General features: G+C 40.2%; 1 protein-coding gene across 1 annotated transcript in view; it reads left to right on the top strand.

Annotated features, from left to right (window-relative positions):
- LOC140718203 (uncharacterized) overlaps window positions 1–18,976 on the top strand; it is a 114,622-nt gene that overhangs the window by 89,520 nt on the left and 6,126 nt on the right. Inside the window, exons 7-10 of the mRNA XM_073031655.1 lie at window positions 13,393–13,570; window positions 13,679–13,776; window positions 18,164–18,187; window positions 18,817–18,840. Of these exons, the coding sequence (XP_072887756.1) occupies window positions 13,393–13,570; window positions 13,679–13,776; window positions 18,164–18,187; window positions 18,817–18,840 (324 nt within the window). The remainder of the gene's footprint in view (window positions 1–13,392; window positions 13,571–13,678; window positions 13,777–18,163; window positions 18,188–18,816; window positions 18,841–18,976) is intronic.

Raw genomic sequence — 18,976 nt, 5'->3', positions numbered from 1 at the left:
GGACACTGAACAGCATATCAGAGATTGCATAGCACATTACCCTCTCATATGCCAGTTGATGTAATGCATTCTGATACCAACTATCATTCTGCAAATTATAAAGAGAGCAGATGAGATCCAACAAAAAAATGCAATTATAATATTTAGTGCTTATTATCCACCTTCAGTCAGTAGCTACAATAATGAAAGTGGCAATGGTGACAATTGATTTCAGAATCAGTCTGAATAAAAAAGCTGGACTGTCAGCTGATTTAATGTCTTCAGAAGTGATGAGTCACTCTGCCACATTCATCCTTTAGCTATTAATGCTCACTTCTGAATTGTCCAATATTCGAGTAATCGCTGTCATGCACAGGCCTTATGGGACAATTCCTTGGGATTGAGAATGCCATACACCCACTTTTGTGTTGTGGTGCCGCGAGTGATAATTGAAGCCCTTGTGGAGAGAGATGACTTTCCCACATTATACCGGTGATGATTGACATATATAAACAGATAATAATTTTCAAATTATAATTAACTGAACTTCTTTCTTTCTGCATTAAGGTACTGCTTCTACTACAACTCCGGGTGAGTATTTCCTTCCTATTGTAAACGCATAACTGTGACTGCAGTAAAAAGGCTCTGCCAAGCCTCATCCTTAGTATTTCAAAAGCTCCTTGATTATATTAATGTGCAACACAGCTACAACTTTTCCTTCGGCAACGATGGATGCATTTAGATCATCAACCAGTCCGTTACTTTCTGGGTCAGCACCGAACAGGAATTTCACGAGTCAAGTGGGCTCCGATGCCGTTTCAGTCCCCTTTCGACAGTTCCGTGGTTAACTTTCACTGACTGCTGTTTGAATGCAACGTCTAGTGAACTATGTGCATCCTTGTAGAACATGCTTTATGCAGACATCTTTACGAAATATCCCGTGGGTGGTACGGGATAGATTGTGGTTGCAAATTGATTTAACTCCAAAGTGGTCATGTAGTCCAGGAATCTAGTCGCCCCAACTTTAAGCAAGCCGTATTTGACCGTGCTTTGTAGCAAGAATGTTTAAACTCCTCAAAGGATTAGTGGCCCATGATAAATGCTCACCCTGCACTGCCAAGTGAGGACTCCACCATTCGGCAGTGTCATAGATGACCTTAAATAACTGTCAATGGTTTTCAAACTTTAATTAAATAAATTGTATTTTTCTGCTTTCAGGTGCTCGTTCTACTGAACCTCCCAGTGAGTATATCTTACAAATCCAAAATATTGCAAATTTTGACTGTGTATCAATAGCTCCATCGAACAACGTCGTGTCTAGCTTCAAGACTTTTTTGACTTTAATAATCTTGAAGGCGAGAGTGGGTCTTCTAAGCAATTAATTGCTGCTTCTAATTGCCAGTCTTTGCGAACTCCCAGATTTCATTCAGAAGTAATATAGTCAGGTCATTGCTATGCTAAGGAAAGTTGGGGAACTGTGTTTTGCTTGGATATTAGGTTTTCAGAGAACAAATCTTTTGTGAACAGTGGTCGCAAATCGATCAGATTTAGCATTGTTTTAGGAATGATCAGTTTCAGGTGAAGCCTGAAATCATGAGAAAGTGACACACTTGCAAAAGGCTGCCACAGTAGCACGAGGAAACAGCTGAGGAGGGAAGATATGGAGAATCTGTTATTGGGTTCATCCACATCTGACATATACGAGTTATTTGAAGTCAAGTTTCACAGACCTCAGGAACAAAGTTTTCCAGTGAGGAACAAAGACAACTATGTGAAATTTTCATATTGTTAGGACACAAGAGTTCTAAGTTCAGTAGAAAGCAAAAAAAAAGGATACGTTCTTTTATACAACAAAAGTGACACTAATGATATGCTGATAATACTGATAGCTGGAGGTTTATTGAGGAGAGGGAGTACAAAGCACATGTGAAGGGGTCAGGATCGGTTCTGGAGTTGAGGGGATATTGTTCTTGTCAGTAGCCACCATTGGACAAGATGGGTTAGGGACACTGAACAGCATATCAGAGATTGCATAGCACATTACCCTCTCATATGCCAGTTGATGTAATGCATTCTGATACCAACTATCATTCTGCAAATTATAAAGAGAGCAGATGAGATCCAACAAAAAAATGCAATTATAATATTTAGTGCTTATTATCCACCTTCAGTCAGTAGCTACAATAATGAAAGTGGCAATGGTGACAATTGATTTCAGAATCAGTCTGAATAAAAAAGCTGGACTGTCAGCTGATTTAATGTCTTCAGAAGTGATGAGTCACTCTGCCACATTCATCCTTTAGCTATTAATGCTCACTTCTGAATTGTCCAATATTCGAGTAATCGCTGTCATGCACAGGCCTTATGGGACAATTCCTTGGGATTGAGAATGCCATACACCCACTTTTGTGTTGTGGTGCCGCGAGTGATAATTGAAGCCCTTGTGGAGAGAGATGACTTTCCCACATTATACCGGTGATGATTGACATATATAAACAGATAATAATTTTCAAATTATAATTAACTGAACTTCTTTCTTTCTGCATTAAGGTACTGCTTCTACTACAACTCCGGGTGAGTATTTCCTTCCTATTGTAAACGCATAACTGTGACTGCAGTAAAAAGGCTCTGCCAAGCCTCATCCTTAGTATTTCAAAAGCTCCTTGATTATATTAATGTGCAACACAGCTACAACTTTTCCTTCGGCAACGATGGATGCATTTAGATCATCAACCAGTCCGTTACTTTCTGGGTCAGCACCGAACAGGAATTTCACGAGTCAAGTGGGCTCCGATGCCGTTTCAGTCCCCTTTCGACAGTTCCGTGGTTAACTTTCACTGACTGCTGTTTGAATGCAACGTCTAGTGAACTATGTGCATCCTTGTAGAACATGCTTTATGCAGACATCTTTACGAAATATCCCGTGGGTGGTACGGGATAGATTGTGGTTGCAAATTGATTTAACTCCAAAGTGGTCATGTAGTCCAGGAATCTAGTCGCCCCAACTTTAAGCAAGCCGTATTTGACCGTGCTTTGTAGCAAGAATGTTTAAACTCCTCAAAGGATTAGTGGCCCATGATAAATGCTCACCCTGCACTGCCAAGTGAGGACTCCACCATTCGGCAGTGTCATAGATGACCTTAAATAACTGTCAATGGTTTTCAAACTTTAATTAAATAAATTGTATTTTTCTGCTTTCAGGTGCTCGTTCTACTGAACCTCCCAGTGAGTATATCTTACAAATCCAAAATATTGCAAATTTTGACTGTGTATCAATAGCTCCATCGAACAACGTCGTGTCTAGCTTCAAGACTTTTTTGACTTTAATAATCTTGAAGGCGAGAGTGGGTCTTCTAAGCAATTAATTGCTGCTTCTAATTGCCAGTCTTTGCGAACTCCCAGATTTCATTCAGAAGTAATATAGTCAGGTCATTGCTATGCTAAGGAAAGTTGGGGAACTGTGTTTTGCTTGGTTATTAGGTTTTCAGAGAACAAATCTTTTGTGAACAGTGGTCGCAAATCGATCAGATTTAGCATTGTTTTAGGAATGATCAGTTTCAGGTGAAGCCTGAAATCATGAGAAAGTGACACACTTGCAAAAGGCTGCCACAGTAGCACGAGGAAACAGCTGAGGAGGGAAGATATGGAGAATCTGTTATTGGGTTCATCCACATCTGACATATACGAGTTATTTGAAGTCAAGTTTCACAGACCTCAGGAACAAAGTTTTCCAGTGAGGAACAAAGACAACTATGTGAAATTTTCATATTGTTAGGACACAAGAGTTCTAAGTTCAGTAGAAAGCAAAAAAAAGGATACGTTCTTTTATACAACAAAAGTGACACTAATGATATGCTGATAATACTGATAGCTGGAGGTTTATTGAGGAGAGGGAGTACAAAGCACATGTGAAGGGGTCAGGATCGGGTCTGGAGTTGAGGGGATATTGTTCTTGTCAGTAGCCACCATTGGACAAGATGGGTTAGGGACACTGAACAGCATATCAGAGATTGCATAGCACATTACCCTCTCATATGCCAGTTGATGTAATGCATTCTGATACCAACTATCATTCTGCAAATTATAAAGAGAGCAGATGAGATCCAACAAAAAAATGCAATTATAATATTTAGTGCTTATTATCCACCTTCAGTCAGTAGCTACAATAATGAAAGTGGCAATGGTGACAATTGATTTCAGAATCAGTCTGAATAAAAAAGCTGGACTGTCAGCTGATTTAATGTCTTCAGAAGTGATGAGTCACTCTGCCACATTCATCCTTTAGCTATTAATGCTCACTTCTGAATTGTCCAATATTCGAGTAATCGCTGTCATGCACAGGCCTTATGGGACAATTCCTTGGGATTGAGAATGCCATACACCCACTTTTGTGTTGTGGTGCCGCGAGTGATAATTGAAGCCCTTGTGGAGAGAGATGACTTTCCCACATTATACCGGTGATGATTGACATATATAAACAGATAATAATTTTCAAATTATAATTAACTTAACTTCTTTCTTTCTGCATTAAGGTACTGCTTCTACTACAACTCCGGGTGAGTATTTCCTTCCTATTGTAAACGCATAACTGTGACTGCAGTAAAAAGGCTCTGCCAAGCCTCATCCTTAGTATTTCAAAAGCTCCTTGATTATATTAATGTGCAACACAGCTACAACTGTTCCCTCGGCAACGGTGGATGCATTTAGATCATCAACCAGTCAGTTACTTTCTGGGTCAGCACCGAACAGGAATTTCACGAGTCAAGTGGGCTCCGATGCCGTTTCAGTCCCCTTTCGACAGTTCCGTGGTTAACTTTCACTGACTGCTGTTTGAATGCAACGTCTAGTGAACTATGTGCATCCTTGTAGAACATGCTTTATGCAGACATCTTTACGAAATATCCCGTGGGTGGTACGGGATAGATTGTGGTTGCAAATTGATTTAACTACAAAGTGGTCAATTCGTCCAGGAATCTAGTCGCCCGAAACTTAAGCAAGCCTTATTTGACCGTGCTTTGTAGCAAGAATGTTTAAACTCCTCAAAGGATTAGTGGCCCATGATAAATGCTCACCCTGCACTGTGAAGTGAGGACTCCACCATTCGGCAGTGTAATAGATGACCTTAAATAACTGTCAATGGTTTTCAAACTTTAATTAAATAAATTGTATTTTTCTGCTTTCAGGTGCTCGTTCTACTGAACCTCCCAGTGAGTATATCTTACAAATCCAAAATATTGCAAATTTTGACTGTGTATCAGTAGCTCCATCGAACAGCGTCGTGTCTAGCTTCAAGACTTTTTTGACTTTAATAATCTTGAAGGAGAGAGTGGGTCTTCTAAGCAATTAATTGCTGCTTCTAATTGCCAGTCTTTGCGAACTCCCAGATTTCATTCAGAAGTAATATAGTCAGGTCATTGCTATGCTAAGGAAAGTTGGGGAACTGTGTCTTGCTTGGTTATTAGGTTTTCAGAGAACAAATCTTTTGTGAACAGTGGTCGCAAATCGATCAGATTTAGCATTGTTTTAGGAATGATCAGTTTCAGGTGAAGCCTGAAATCATGAGAAAGTGACACACTTGCAAAAGGCTGCCACAGTAGCACGAGGAAACAGCTGAGGAGGGAAGATATGGAGAATCTGTTATTGGGTTCATCCACATCTGACATATACGAGTTATTTGAAGTCAAGTTTCACAGATCTCAGGAACAAAGTTTTCCAGTGAGGAACAGAGACTACTATGTGAAATTGTCATATTGTTAGGACACAAGAGCTCTAACTTCAGTAGAACGCAAAAAAAAGGATACGTTTTTGTATACATCAATTGTAACACTGATAATTACAAGATAATACTGAAAGCTGGAGGTTTATTGAGGAGAGGGTGTATAAAACACGTGTGAAGAGGTTAAGATCAGTTCTGGAGTTGAGGGGATATTGTTCTTGTCAGTAGCGACCATTGGACAAGATGGGTTTTGGAACTTCAACGGCACATCAGAGATTGCTTAACACATTACCCTCTCATATGCCAGTTGATGTAATGCATTCTGATCCAAAATATATTTCTGTAAATTATAAAGAGAGCAGATGAGATTCAACAGAAAATGCATTTATTATATTTAGTTCTTATTGTCCACCTTCAGTCAGTAGCTACAATAATTAAAGCGGCAATGGTGATAATTGATTTCAGAATCAGTCTGAATAGAAAAACTGGACTGTCAGCTGATTTAATATCTTCAGAGGTGATCATTCACTCTGCCACCTTCATCCTTTAGGTATTAATGCTCACTTCTGAATTGTCCAAAATTCAAGTAATTGCTGTCTTTCACACACCATTTGGGACAATTCTTTGGGATTGAGAATGCCTTACACCCACTCTTGTGTTGTGCCTTACACCCACTCATCTGCATTGTTGAGTCTGCAGACCAACTGGGTAATCAACAAAGCAGAGAGGAAAAGATGTAAAGTAACACATCCCCAAGAATTGGCCAATTATTGGACAACACAATGATAAATAAAATCTAGCCATGTTCATGGATATCTAGACATTTATCATAGCCGAGACATCCACCAATAACATTGTTGCTGCCCTTGCATCAGGAACTGAGCTGAAGCTGTGTGTTCTGCATTCATTTGTTCATCTTCTGACACCTCAAGCACACTCCTCTGATCACAATGTTGAAGGAACACATGCAGTGGTTCATTCACTACTCACTGGTATGGGAGTCCTCATGCTTATGCAGCTCAACACCATTCAGACTCCAATATATTTCTCTCTTCCATCAGCATCCTGAAGCTACAAACAGTACAATCTGCAGTGCACATTGTAATAACTGATCATGTTCAAACTGATCGTGTTTAACCCAGCTATGCCTGCCTTTTCATTGGCGTAGTGGAACAAGCCATGTTCTGAATCTGAACCAGTAACACTCCTCAACTCTTCCTCTGCTACGGTGAGGATGTTGTTTCCGCACCTGTGTGGAAATTACGCAACATCGCTGGAAAGAAAATCATGCTGACACCTGAACGTTTAACTTGGAGCTTTGAGTGTGAGTTGCTATTTCCAGTAAGATGGCAGCAAGTTCAGCAGCAGCAGCCACTCTCTGTCCAATCAAACTTGTCTTTGTTCGTCCTTTCTATCTTTTTTTATGATCGCACGTTACTGCAAACTTCTGCAGGACTGTCGCATCAGTGAATTGTTTGATAGCAATGGAGCTGGACTTGTTGCGTATCACTCTTTTGTTTTCACCTAGACTTGTTGCATACCGTCGTACCATAATGGTGCATGGTGCGAGTGATTTTCTTGGATGTTTTTATTGGGATTGCAAGCCCCTGTTGAACTTTGGTAATGTGATATACTGTGGAGCTGTGTTGCCTCAGCATTGGCGAGAACTGGTCCAAATGCATGGGCGTGCATTTTGCATCCAACCAGGAGAGGGTCTGCTGAGGCGATGTTTGAGAAATTCCATGGGGAGTGCTAGAATCCATACTGGGTTGGAACCTGGTGACTCCTTTCAGTACTGCTCTCTAGTGAGCCAGAACTTTTCCGAAATTGTAACATATGTGCTACTTGTTCCACGGCATGTGTTGTGTGCTGTTGGTAACACGTGTTGCACCTTGGCCCTGGAAATATGCTGCTTCATTAACCATATTCATATAAGGTTATACAATAATTAAACGAAGTAGATGCTAACAAAGCTGGAAGAGGTTTTATACAAACTCACAGCATGGCGGGAAACTTGCAGGTTGGGTAAAATGCAGAGAAATGGAAAGACACTCACATCTGTGCACAAAAGAGAAAAGCAAGCTATTTGTTGAATGCTGACTGTTTGGGAAATACCAAAGATTGGACCTTGGGAGTAAATGACTAAAATGGAAAAAGCTAGAAAGAACTGCATGAAGATGCGACTGGGGATAGTAGATATCGAGTAGGTGCTATTGGGCTAGTCCAAATATGAAATGTGAGAGTCATTAAAGCACCACTGGTAAGAACACAGGCCAAAATATTCCTGTGAGGAACAAAGATGCGATTTGTGGTTTGTGGGATCCTTAGACAAAAGGACCAGATGTAAATTTAGGCAGAAATCCAAAGGAAACATATGTAAGGTTTCGGCAGCTAAAATCAGTTTGGCTCCTGCGGAATATGAAGGAAACATGGAATTGTGTTAACAGAGAATCATGAGGTCTAAGCATTGTCAAAAATATCCTTGGTGAGAATAACTAAGGTAAATACTAAGGATTTAATGCAAACATTATAAACAAGAAGGTAGCTGGACAGATAGTATTACCTTTACAACAGAGTGAAATTGTACCTGGAGACTAATCATGTAGGTGAGGAACTATGTAAGTTTGCACTTTGGATCAATAACTACCAAGGAGGAGGACATGGAGCTCAGGGACAGGTTGTGACTATCATGAGTGAGGAGAGCAGTAATGTTCAGTATTAGTTTTTTGGTATCTCCTCTTTCACTTCAGTATGTATGCATGCAGATACTATCTGTGTAGAGAAAAGACCTTCCTTACTACCTACTCCACCTCGCTCATTTTGGCACTTGTTATCCATTTCCTTTCCATATGACATTGGTAGCTTTATGAATTGCATTTCACATCAGTTGTCGGCTGGTGGCGCAGTGACATCAGCACTGGATTCCGGAACAGAGGTTCCCGGGTTCAAATCCAGTCAGGCTGTTCCCGAGTATGCTTTCCATCCACGCCGGTTTGAGTGCTGTGCTTGCAACTTGCAAAATAAAAGAAAATATACTGCGAAATGTCCTGTGTGAGGAGTGGCGCGCCATACAGTCTTTCGTTCCGCGTCTTGTAAAGCACAAAAATGCCCGACACTGGCTTCTCAGGCCTGAGTTGACGTCATCATCATGAAGGCTAAGATTATACTTGGCACAAATAGTGAACTGCTTAAGACCCACAAAAGTATTGAGATGATATTTGACTGGAGCAGGTAGGAGATGCAGGAAATATAGACAAGAATTTGGGAGACAGTGACAATTTTGAGATTAACGATCCACTGGTAATTTCCAGAGCTGGAGGTTTATGGATGACAGGAGTTAAACATAGAACACAGACCATAGAACAATACAGCAGAGGAACAGACCTTTTTCCCACAATGTTATAATCAACCAATGAATATTCAGACATTCAACCAAACTAATCCCTCTATCTACACAATGTCTATGTCTTCCCATTTTCATTACATTCATATGCCCATCTAAACATCTCTTAAATGTCCCTAATGTATCACCCTCTACCACCAACCCATGCAGTGCATTCCAGACACCCACCACACTGTGTAAAAGAAACATGCCCCTCACATCTTCTTTCAAATTACTTCCTCTCACCTTAAGTGGAGCAGTGAAGTCTGGGTGAGGATCTGATAGAGGTTTATAAGATAATGAAAGGCTTAGAGTAGACAGACAGTATACTTTCCCACTGTTGAAAGAATTAAAAACAGAATGTTCTGTTAATCTCGTAATCTCCATTCTGAAAGGAAGCCCCTCTATTCCGAAGCAGTGCCCTCTGGTCTTAGAATCTGCTACTATAGCAAACATCCTCTCCTCATCCACTCTATCAAGGCTTTACAACATTTGCTAGGTTTCAATAAGGTCAGCCCTCTATCTTCTGAATTCCAGTGAGTACAGGCCCAGAGCCATGAAATGCTCTTTATATGTTCAATCTTGGAATTAATTTCGTAAACCTCCATTGAACCCGCCCCAATGTCAGTGCAACCTTTCTCAGATAGGGACCTGAATCTGCCCACAATACTTCAAGTGTCATACATGGATATGACCTAAGTGTGGAGAAAGAGACGCTGAAGTGGGTCAATAGCTCCCAGTCTTTACTGTGAACAGTATTTTAAGGGAAAGGAACTTCTGCACAAGACTCCCAAGTCCCTTTGCACCTCAGCTTTTTGTATTTTCTCTCAATTTAGAAAATAGTCTACCTTTTCATTTCTTTTACCAAAGTGCATGACTATACACTTTCTGACACTGTATTTCATCAGCCTTTTCTTTACCCACTGTCCTAATCTGCCCAAGTTATTCTGTAGCATCTCTACTTTCACAAACTATCTGCTTCTCTACCTATCTTTGTAACATCCACAAACTTTGCAACAAAGCCATCAATTCCATCATCCAACTCATCAACATATAACATAAGAAGTGTTCCCACTACACAACCCTGTAGAACACCACTAATAACTAGCAACCAACCAGATATAAGCTCCCTTTATTTTCACGCTTTGACCCTTGCCAATCAGCCTCTGCTTTAGCCATGCTAGTATCTTTCCTGTAACACGTTGGGCTCTTAACTTGTTAAGCAGCCTCCTGTGTAGCACCTTATCTAAAGCCTTCTGAAAATCAAAGTTCACAACATCCACCAATTCTCCTTTGTCAATCTTGCTTGCTACTTCTTCAAAGAATTCCAACAGATTTGTCAGGCAGGATTTCCCCTTGAGGAAACCATGTTGACTAAAGTTTATTTTATCATGTGCCTCCAAGTATTCTGAAACCACACCCTTAACAATCGACTCCAATATCATTCAACCACTGAGGACAGCCTAATTGTCCTATAATTTCCTTTATTCAGCCTCTCTCCTTTCTTGAAGAGTGGAGTGACATTGCAACTTTCCAGTCTTCTGGAACCATTTCAGAATCGAGTGATTCTTGAAAGATTATTTCTAATGCCTCCACAACCACTTCAGTCATCTGTGGTGTACACCATCTAGTCCAGGTGACCTATCTACCTTCAGACCTCTCCCACAAACCTTCTCAGTAATAATGGCAACTTCACGAACTTGCCTCCTGATAGTCTCAAACCTCCAGCATACTACTGGTGTTTTCCACTGTGAAAACTGATGCAAAATACCTGTTCAGTTCATCTGCCATTTTCTTGTCCCCACAACTACCCCTCCAGCATCGTTTCCTTGCAGTCCGATATCCAGTCTAGCTTCTTTTATGTATCTGGAGAAACTTTTATGGTCCACTAATATATTTTTGACTAGCTTACTTCTGTGTTCCATATTTTCTTGCTTACGAACTTTTTAGTTGTCTTCTGTTTGTTTTTGAAAGCTTCCCAATCCTCTAACATCCCACTAATTTTTGTTCTATTATATGCTCTCTCTTTGGCTTTTGGGTTGGCTTTGCCTTTTTCCTTTTTGGGATGTATATAGTCTGCACCTTCCGAATTCCATTCAGAAATTCCAGCCATTGCTGCTCTGTCATTATCCCTGCCAGTGTTGTTTCCAATCATTTTTGGCAATTTCCTTTCTCATGCCTCTGTAATTCCATTAAGCTGCTCTTAAATACTGATGCATCTGACTTTAGTTTCTCCACAAATTTCAGGGTGAATTCTATCATATTATGATCACTTGCCTCTCAGAGTTCCTTTATGTTAAGCTCTTTAGTCAATTCCGGTTCATAACACAACACCCATTCCAGAATATCTGATCTTCTGGTGGGCTCAACCACAAACTGCTCCAAAAATCCATCTCATATGCATTTTGGAAACTCCCCCTTGTGGGGTACAGCACCAACCTGATTTTCCCAATCTACCTGCCTATTGAAATCTCACATGCCTATTGTAACATTGCTAATTCGGAACACATTTTCTATCTCCAGCTGTAATTTATAGACCACATCTTTACTGCTATTTGAGGGTTGGTATACTACTCCCATAAGGGTCTTTTCACACTTGCAGTTCTTAGCTCCAGCCATGATTAAGCATTTTCTGATCCTGTCACTTATTTCTAATTCAATTTTCATTTTTTAACAACGGGGCCACGCCATCCCATCTGCCTACCTCTCTGTCCTTTCAATACAATGTGTATCCTTGGATGTTAAGTTCCCAGCTATAATCTATTTCAGCCATGATTCAGTGATGCACACAGGCTTATATGTGCCAATCTGTAACAGTGTTACAAGTTCATCTAACTTACTCCATATACAAACGTTGTACTATATGCATTCAAATATAAAACCTATTCACACTTTTCGATTTTGTCTAACTTCTAATTGCAACTCATTCTGTTGACTACAATCCTGTCCTTTCAATAACCTCTCCTTACTAGAGGTGACACTAAACACTGCCATGAGGGATCTTGTCAAACACTTTACTAGATGTCCTATACACAACATCCACAGCTCTACCTTTTTCAGTCACATTTGTCACCTCATTAACAAAATCAATCAATTTAGTAAGACACGACTTTCCCCACACAAAGTTATGCTGGCTCTCCCTAATTAGGACGTGGTTTTGTAAATGCTCATAAATCCTACCCCTAATATTTGTCGAGACTGGGGGTATCTACTTTCCGCTTAGCCTGAGAAATTGGATTGTCGAGTCAACTGACTCTGAAAACTAGCGATATTCATTTTATTCTTAGTTGTTCTTTTCAGCCGCAGTGTAGGCTTCGTTTTCCATTCGAGAGTTTTAGTCAATGGCCCTGCTTGGCCTAGCGTTTATTGTTTTCTTTTGCTTTTAACATTGTTTGCGTTAAGTTCTGTGAACTATCAACCTGTTTCAGTATCTCTCACTCCACACTTGGGCCATGTCTGAACCTGGCGACATATTCAATCGGACGCGATGGACTTATCCACTTCAGTGCACTTTGAGAGATCCAACATCTCCCCACTTACCCTCTTCCTCATGATGTGTGTATAGAATACTTGAGGATGCTCTTTATTCCTCTTGGCCAATGATTTTTCATGCCTCCTTCTGGCTTTTCTAATTTTTTGAGTTTGTTTAAGGCTTACTTATAATCCTCAAGGGTTGTGTTTGATCTTAGCTTCCTGAGCTTTTAATTCACCACCTCTCTCAATATCCAAGGTTCTCTTACATTACCATCTTTGTCCTTTCTTCTGACAGGAACATACTATACCTGTCCTGTACTGCGGGAAGTTGGTCGTTAAACACACTCCACAGGTTGGATATGGAAATGCACAAAAATGCTGTTCCTAATTCACTGACCATATTTCCTGCCTAACGCTCCCTGAATTTGCCCTGCTCTGATTTAGTACTCTCCCATAAGTTTCAGGCTTAACCTTAACTATAGCTATCTTAAATATTCACCAATTGTAGTCAGTTTTCCCTAACTGCTCACCCACTGAATGTTCGGTCACATGGCCAGGCTCATTCTTCAACAGCAGATCCAGTACAACACTTGTCTTGTTGGAAAGGGTCAGGACCTGCTCTGGGAGCTGAGTGGAAACAGTCCCATCAGTCACTGTGGGACAAGAAGAGTAAAGAAAAGTGAGCAGTGCATCATTTATCACTGGCATATTGTGGTCTTATCTGCAAGTTGATATATTTTGATACAAACTGTATGCTATGCATGACAATGTCAGCATGTAAGTTCCATGAAAATGTGTTCACTATTAATGTAAAGTTTTAATGTTTTTTTCTCAACTTCAGCCAAAATATGCAAAACTGAATGGTTTAACATTGATGACCCATCAGGCGAGGGAGATTATGAAACTTTTAACCATCTATATATTAGATTTTCCGACCGCCTCTGCCTTTATCCAAGTGCTTGTGAGGTGGAGACAACATCAGGGGTTCCAGCCTCAGAGACTGGAGACGTTGTTGAACCGTACGTAACAAAGCTGCTCACATTGTTTCACAAATATTACTTCATTCCAAAGAACATTAATAGCTTCATCAATGACTCCATTACATGTTCCTTCTCTGTGGTGAACAGGTGTAATGTGGCTCGTGGATTCTTCTGTAAGAACACCGATCAAAGTGATCAGAGCTGTGAAGATTACAGAATACGATTCACCTGCCCTAAATCATTTTGTAAGTATGGGTAAATGCAAGTTACAGCATTCAGAAAACAACACACACAAAATGCTGATGGAACACAGCAGGCCAGGCAGCATCTATAGGAAGAAGTGCTGTTGACGTTTCGGGGGGTCTCAGCCTGAAACGTCGACAGTGCTTCTCCCTATAGATGCTGCCTGGCCTGCTGTGTTCCACCAGCATTTTGTGTGTGTTGTTGTTTGAATTTCCAGCGTCTGCAGATTTCCTCGTGTATAGCATTCAGAACATATGTTTTAGAATAAGAGGAGGACCTTTAGCTGATTTAATGCAGTCTGAGCTGATCAACCCCTCTGTTACCCTCGTACTATTGCTATCCATATTCACTTCCATGTAACCATGTAAAAAGAATCCTTCAAGAGAAAAGACCTCCTTTATTACCTGCTCCAGTGCCAAAGACAGCTGATCCTTTCTGAGACCTAAACTGCCCACAACTTATTTCCCAAGTGCATTACACATGCCACTGACAGGTTTGTAGATACCATTTCACATCTATTGAAGGCAGAGGAGTGCAGATTGTACTTGTCACAAATAATGTCTGATCGTGCATATTGAAGTATTCATAGAGAGACTATGTCTGAACTGAGGAGGAAGTATTGATTGAAGGAGATATAGTAAACGTGGACAAGAATTTGAATGACAATGACAATTCTGATTCTGATGATCTGCTGGTAATACGGAAAGCTGGAGCTTTGTTGAGAACAGGGTGGACAACGGCATTTGTGAAGGGGTCAGGACCGGTTCTGGAGCTGAGGAGAAACAGATCTTCACATCAGCCATCATGGGACATGGGGGGTAAAGGAAAGTGAGAAGCACATCATTGATTCTGTAACACATTGCGGTCTCAAATGCAAGTTGATGTATTGTATTCTGATACAAAATATTGTTGCATGTCTATTGTGCTCAACCTAGACAGCAGATGAGTATCTCCAGAATGTGTATTGAGTATTAATGTAATTCTCGTAGTGTAGTGGCATCAGTGCTGGACTTCGGGGAGAGAGATCCCCAGTTCGAATCCAGCTACCTCCCTTGCACGCTCTCCATCCGTGCTGGGTGATGGCTGATCTGTAATAACTGTCAACACTTTTCAAAGTATAATTAAATGAATAATTTTCTTCCTGCTTTTATGTGCAAGTTTCACTACAGCTTCCAGTGAGTATATCCTTCCCATTCTAAATAGTGCAAATTTTGACTACAGTACAAAAGCTCCATCAAGCAACACCATGGCTAGTTTGAAGAGCTGCTTAACGTTAATAAACCTGAGACGCAGTTACAACGTAATAACAGTATGGTCGTAAGACACTTCCTTCTGAAGCAAATAGATGCATTTAAATCATCTTTTTTACCTGTCCTTCATTATCTACATCATTCTTTGTCAGGAATCACAATTGTCTAGTGACATCTCATGCTGTTGCCTTCACCTATTGCCAGGTCCAAGTGGGTGAGATTGACTGCTGCTTGAAAAGAACCTCACCAGACCCATGTGCTACCAGGTGCAATGTGCATTATGTAGACATATCTACAGAAGTCCCTGAGAGAGGGACAGATAACGATTAATATTTAGTATCTTGACCTAACAGACCTCTTTAGTATTACAATTAAGCACTGTAATACTGAAGAGGTCTGTCTGTTCAGGACACCAAGAATTACCACTCTCAAAACTGTATTTGGTAGGAATTGAACAGATGAAGTGCTCAATGTTAACAAACTGTTAGAAATAGCTTGGAGAGGAGATACGTTGAGTCAACATCAAAATAAAAGTTTTACGGTCTTAGATGTTAACAATGGTCTTTCATGAACACCAGCTCAGCTATTGTCCACTGGTCTCAAATAAAGCTGACTCGACTTCAAAGGGAGTAATGGTGTTGTCGGCTCATCTCCATAGCTCATACTTTTAATAATGAAGATTGCAGCAACAATTAGACAATTAAGAAGACTGGATCAAAAAGATGCAAAATTAATCTTCCCCAAACAAGGGTGACTAATGATCAACACAATAAGCAGCCAAGTGCAACATTCTTTAGCTAGACATATCTACAGAATTCCCTGAGAGAGTATGGGAAGTTTTTATATCGTTGGAAGAAACAAGTTCTTAATTCTGTCATAAAGCGAAAGCAAATATACATAAGCGCTTAGCAACTGAAGGCAGTTTGCGCTCTCACAGAAAATGAAGCAGAGAAGGAGCATAAGAAGCTATCAAGAGATCTGAATGTAATTCTTGTTTCGCATCTTCAGTCAGTGGCTGCAAAACAGAATGGAGCAATGATCTTTATAGATTTCAGAACATAAGACTGAAAAGAAAAGCCGGATGTCAGCTGCTTCAATGCCTTCAGAGCCGATCAGAGACTCTCAGACCCTCTTACTAGAGCTATCAATTCTCACTTCCATAGTGTCCAAAAAACTAGTCAGTCCTTATCATACCCTTCTTTTGGATTCAGAATGCCTTATACCCACTCCAGTTTTGTGGTGCCTTGGGGTCATTTGAAGTCCTTATAGAAGAGAAGACTCTTCCACTTGTTGACCAGGTGATGATTGACATATATAAACTCTCAATAATTTTCAAATTATAATTAATAGAATTTTTTTGTTTCTGCTTTTAGGTTCTGCTTCCAATACAACTCCGGGTGAGTATATCCGTCCTATTCTAAAAGCGTAACTTTTACTGTAGTAAAAAGGCTCTATCAAGCCTCATTGTTTGTATTTTAAGAGCTCCGTGATTGTTATTAACGTGAAACACAGCTACAACTTTTCCTGCTGAAAAAGTTAGATACATTTAGATCATCTACTAGTCGTTCGTTTTCCGGGTCAGTACAGCGCAGTAATTTCACGAATCAAGTGGGCTCCAATACTGTTCCGTTTCTCTATCACCAGTTCCAAGTGGTTAACATTGACTAACTGCTGTTTGAAAGAAATATCTTGTGACCTGTATACAACCTTGTAACATGCTTTATGCAGGCATATTCACATAATTCCCCATAGGTGGCATGTGATAGAATGAGGATGCAAAGACATTTAACTCCAAAGTGGTCAGGTAGTCCAAGAAACTAGTCAGCCCAACGTTGAACAAACCTTATTTGACCATGTTTTTGCAGCAAGATTGTATAACCTCCACCCTGGATTTGTGGCCGCTGAGGTGAATGCTAATCTTCTGTGCGATAGGAGGACTCCACAGTTTAGCAGTGTAATAGTTGACCGTTAATAACTGTCAATGGTTTAAAAATTATAATTAATTAAATTGTTTCTTTCTGCTTTTAGGTACTAGTTCTACTACAGTTCCCAGTGAGTATATCCTTCCCATACTAAATATTGCAAACTTTAACTACAGTTCAAAAACTCCAACAAACAACTTCATGTCTGATTTGAAGAGATTCTTGACTTTAATAAACCTGAAACACAGAGTTGGTCGTCTTAGCAAACAATAATTGTTGCTTGTAATTGCCAGTCCCTGAGGATGTCCGATTTTCATTTAGAAGTAAAATTGTTAGGTCATTGCTGTGCTAAGGGAAGTAAGGGAACTATGTCTTCTTTGGTTTGTGGAGTTTCAGTGCACAACCTTTTTGTGAACAGTGATCGCAAAACCATCAGATTTAGCGTTCATATAGTAACGATCAGTTTCAGGGGAAGACTGAAGTCAGGAGAAACTGACAGACAAGGGAAAAGGCTAGCCACAGCAGCATGAAGAAGCTGAGGAGAGAAGATATGGAGGAGCTGTTATTCGGTTCATCCACATCTGACATGTGCGAGTCATTTGAAGGCAAGCTGGTCAGAACTCAGGAACAAAACTTTCCTGTGAGGAACAAAGACAAATCTGAGAAATTTTCATACCATTAGAACACACGAGTTCTAAATTCAATAGAAAGCAAAAAACAGTACATGCTCTTTTACACAACAATTCTGGTACTGAAGATCCAGTGATAATACTGAAAGCTGGAGGTTTATTGAGGAGAGGGTTTTTATTATAATTAGTTCTTATTATTCATCTTCACTCAGTAGCTGCGATACTGAATGGGACAATGGTGATAATTGATTTCAGAATCAGTCTGAAAAGAAAAGCTGAACTTTCAGCTGATTTAATGTCTTCAAAGGTGATCATTCACTTTGCAACCTTCATCCTTTAGGTATCAATGCTGACTTCTCAGTTGTCAAAATTCTAGTAACCACTATCTTGAACACTCCTTACCGTACAATTCCTTGGGATTGAGAATCTCTTACACCCACTCCTGTTTTGTGGTGCTGTAAGTGACAACAGAAGCTCTTGGGGAGAGAGAAGAACCTCCCACATTATGGCCAGTTGATGATTGACATATATAAACAGATAATAATTTTCAAATTGTATTTACCTGAAGTTTTTTCTTCCTGCTTTAAGGTACTGCTTCTACTACAACTCCAGGTGAGTATATCCTTCCTCTTCTAAAAGCGTAACTGTGACTGCAGTAAAAAGGCTCTGCCAAGCCTCATCATTTGTATTTCAAGAGAGCTCCTTGATTATAATTAATGTGAAACACAGCTACAACTTTTCCTTCTGCAACGAATGGATGCATTTAGATCATCAACCAGTCAGTTATTTTCTGGGTCAGTACAAATCAGGAATTTCACGCATCAGGTGGGCTCCGATGCCATTTCAGTCCCCTCTCTCCAGTTCCAAGTGGGTAACTTTCACTGACTGCTGTTTGAAAGCAACGTCTAGTGAACTATGTGCATCCTTGTAGAACATGCTTATGCAGACATCTTTACAAAATTCCCCATGGTTGGGATGGGATAGAATGAGGTTGCAAATTCATTTAGCTCTAAAGTGGTCATGTGGCCCAGAAATCTAGTCACACTAACCTTAAGCAAGCCTTCTTTGACCGTGCTTTTGCAGCAAGAATGCTGAACCTCCTCTCTGGATTAGTGGCCCGAGGTAAATGCTGAACCTGCCGTGGGATGTGAGGATTCCACCGTTTAGCAGTGTAATAGTTGACATTTAATAACTGCGAATGGTTTTCAAATTATAATTGAATTGTTTTTGTATGTTTTCAGGTGCTAGTTCCACTGTAACTCCCAGTGAGTATATCTTTCAAATTCTAAATATTGCAAATTTTAACTGTAGTTCAAAAGCTCCATCGAATGACATTGTGTCTAGTTTGAAGAGTTTCTTGACTAATAATCTTGAAACACAGAGTGGGTCTTCTGAGCAAAC

The sequence above is a fragment of the Hemitrygon akajei genome, chromosome 29 (genome assembly GCF_048418815.1).
Source record: "Hemitrygon akajei chromosome 29, sHemAka1.3, whole genome shotgun sequence".
Taxonomy (NCBI): Eukaryota; Metazoa; Chordata; class Chondrichthyes; order Myliobatiformes; family Dasyatidae; genus Hemitrygon; species Hemitrygon akajei.
This window is presented reverse-complemented; position numbering and strand designations above follow the sequence as displayed.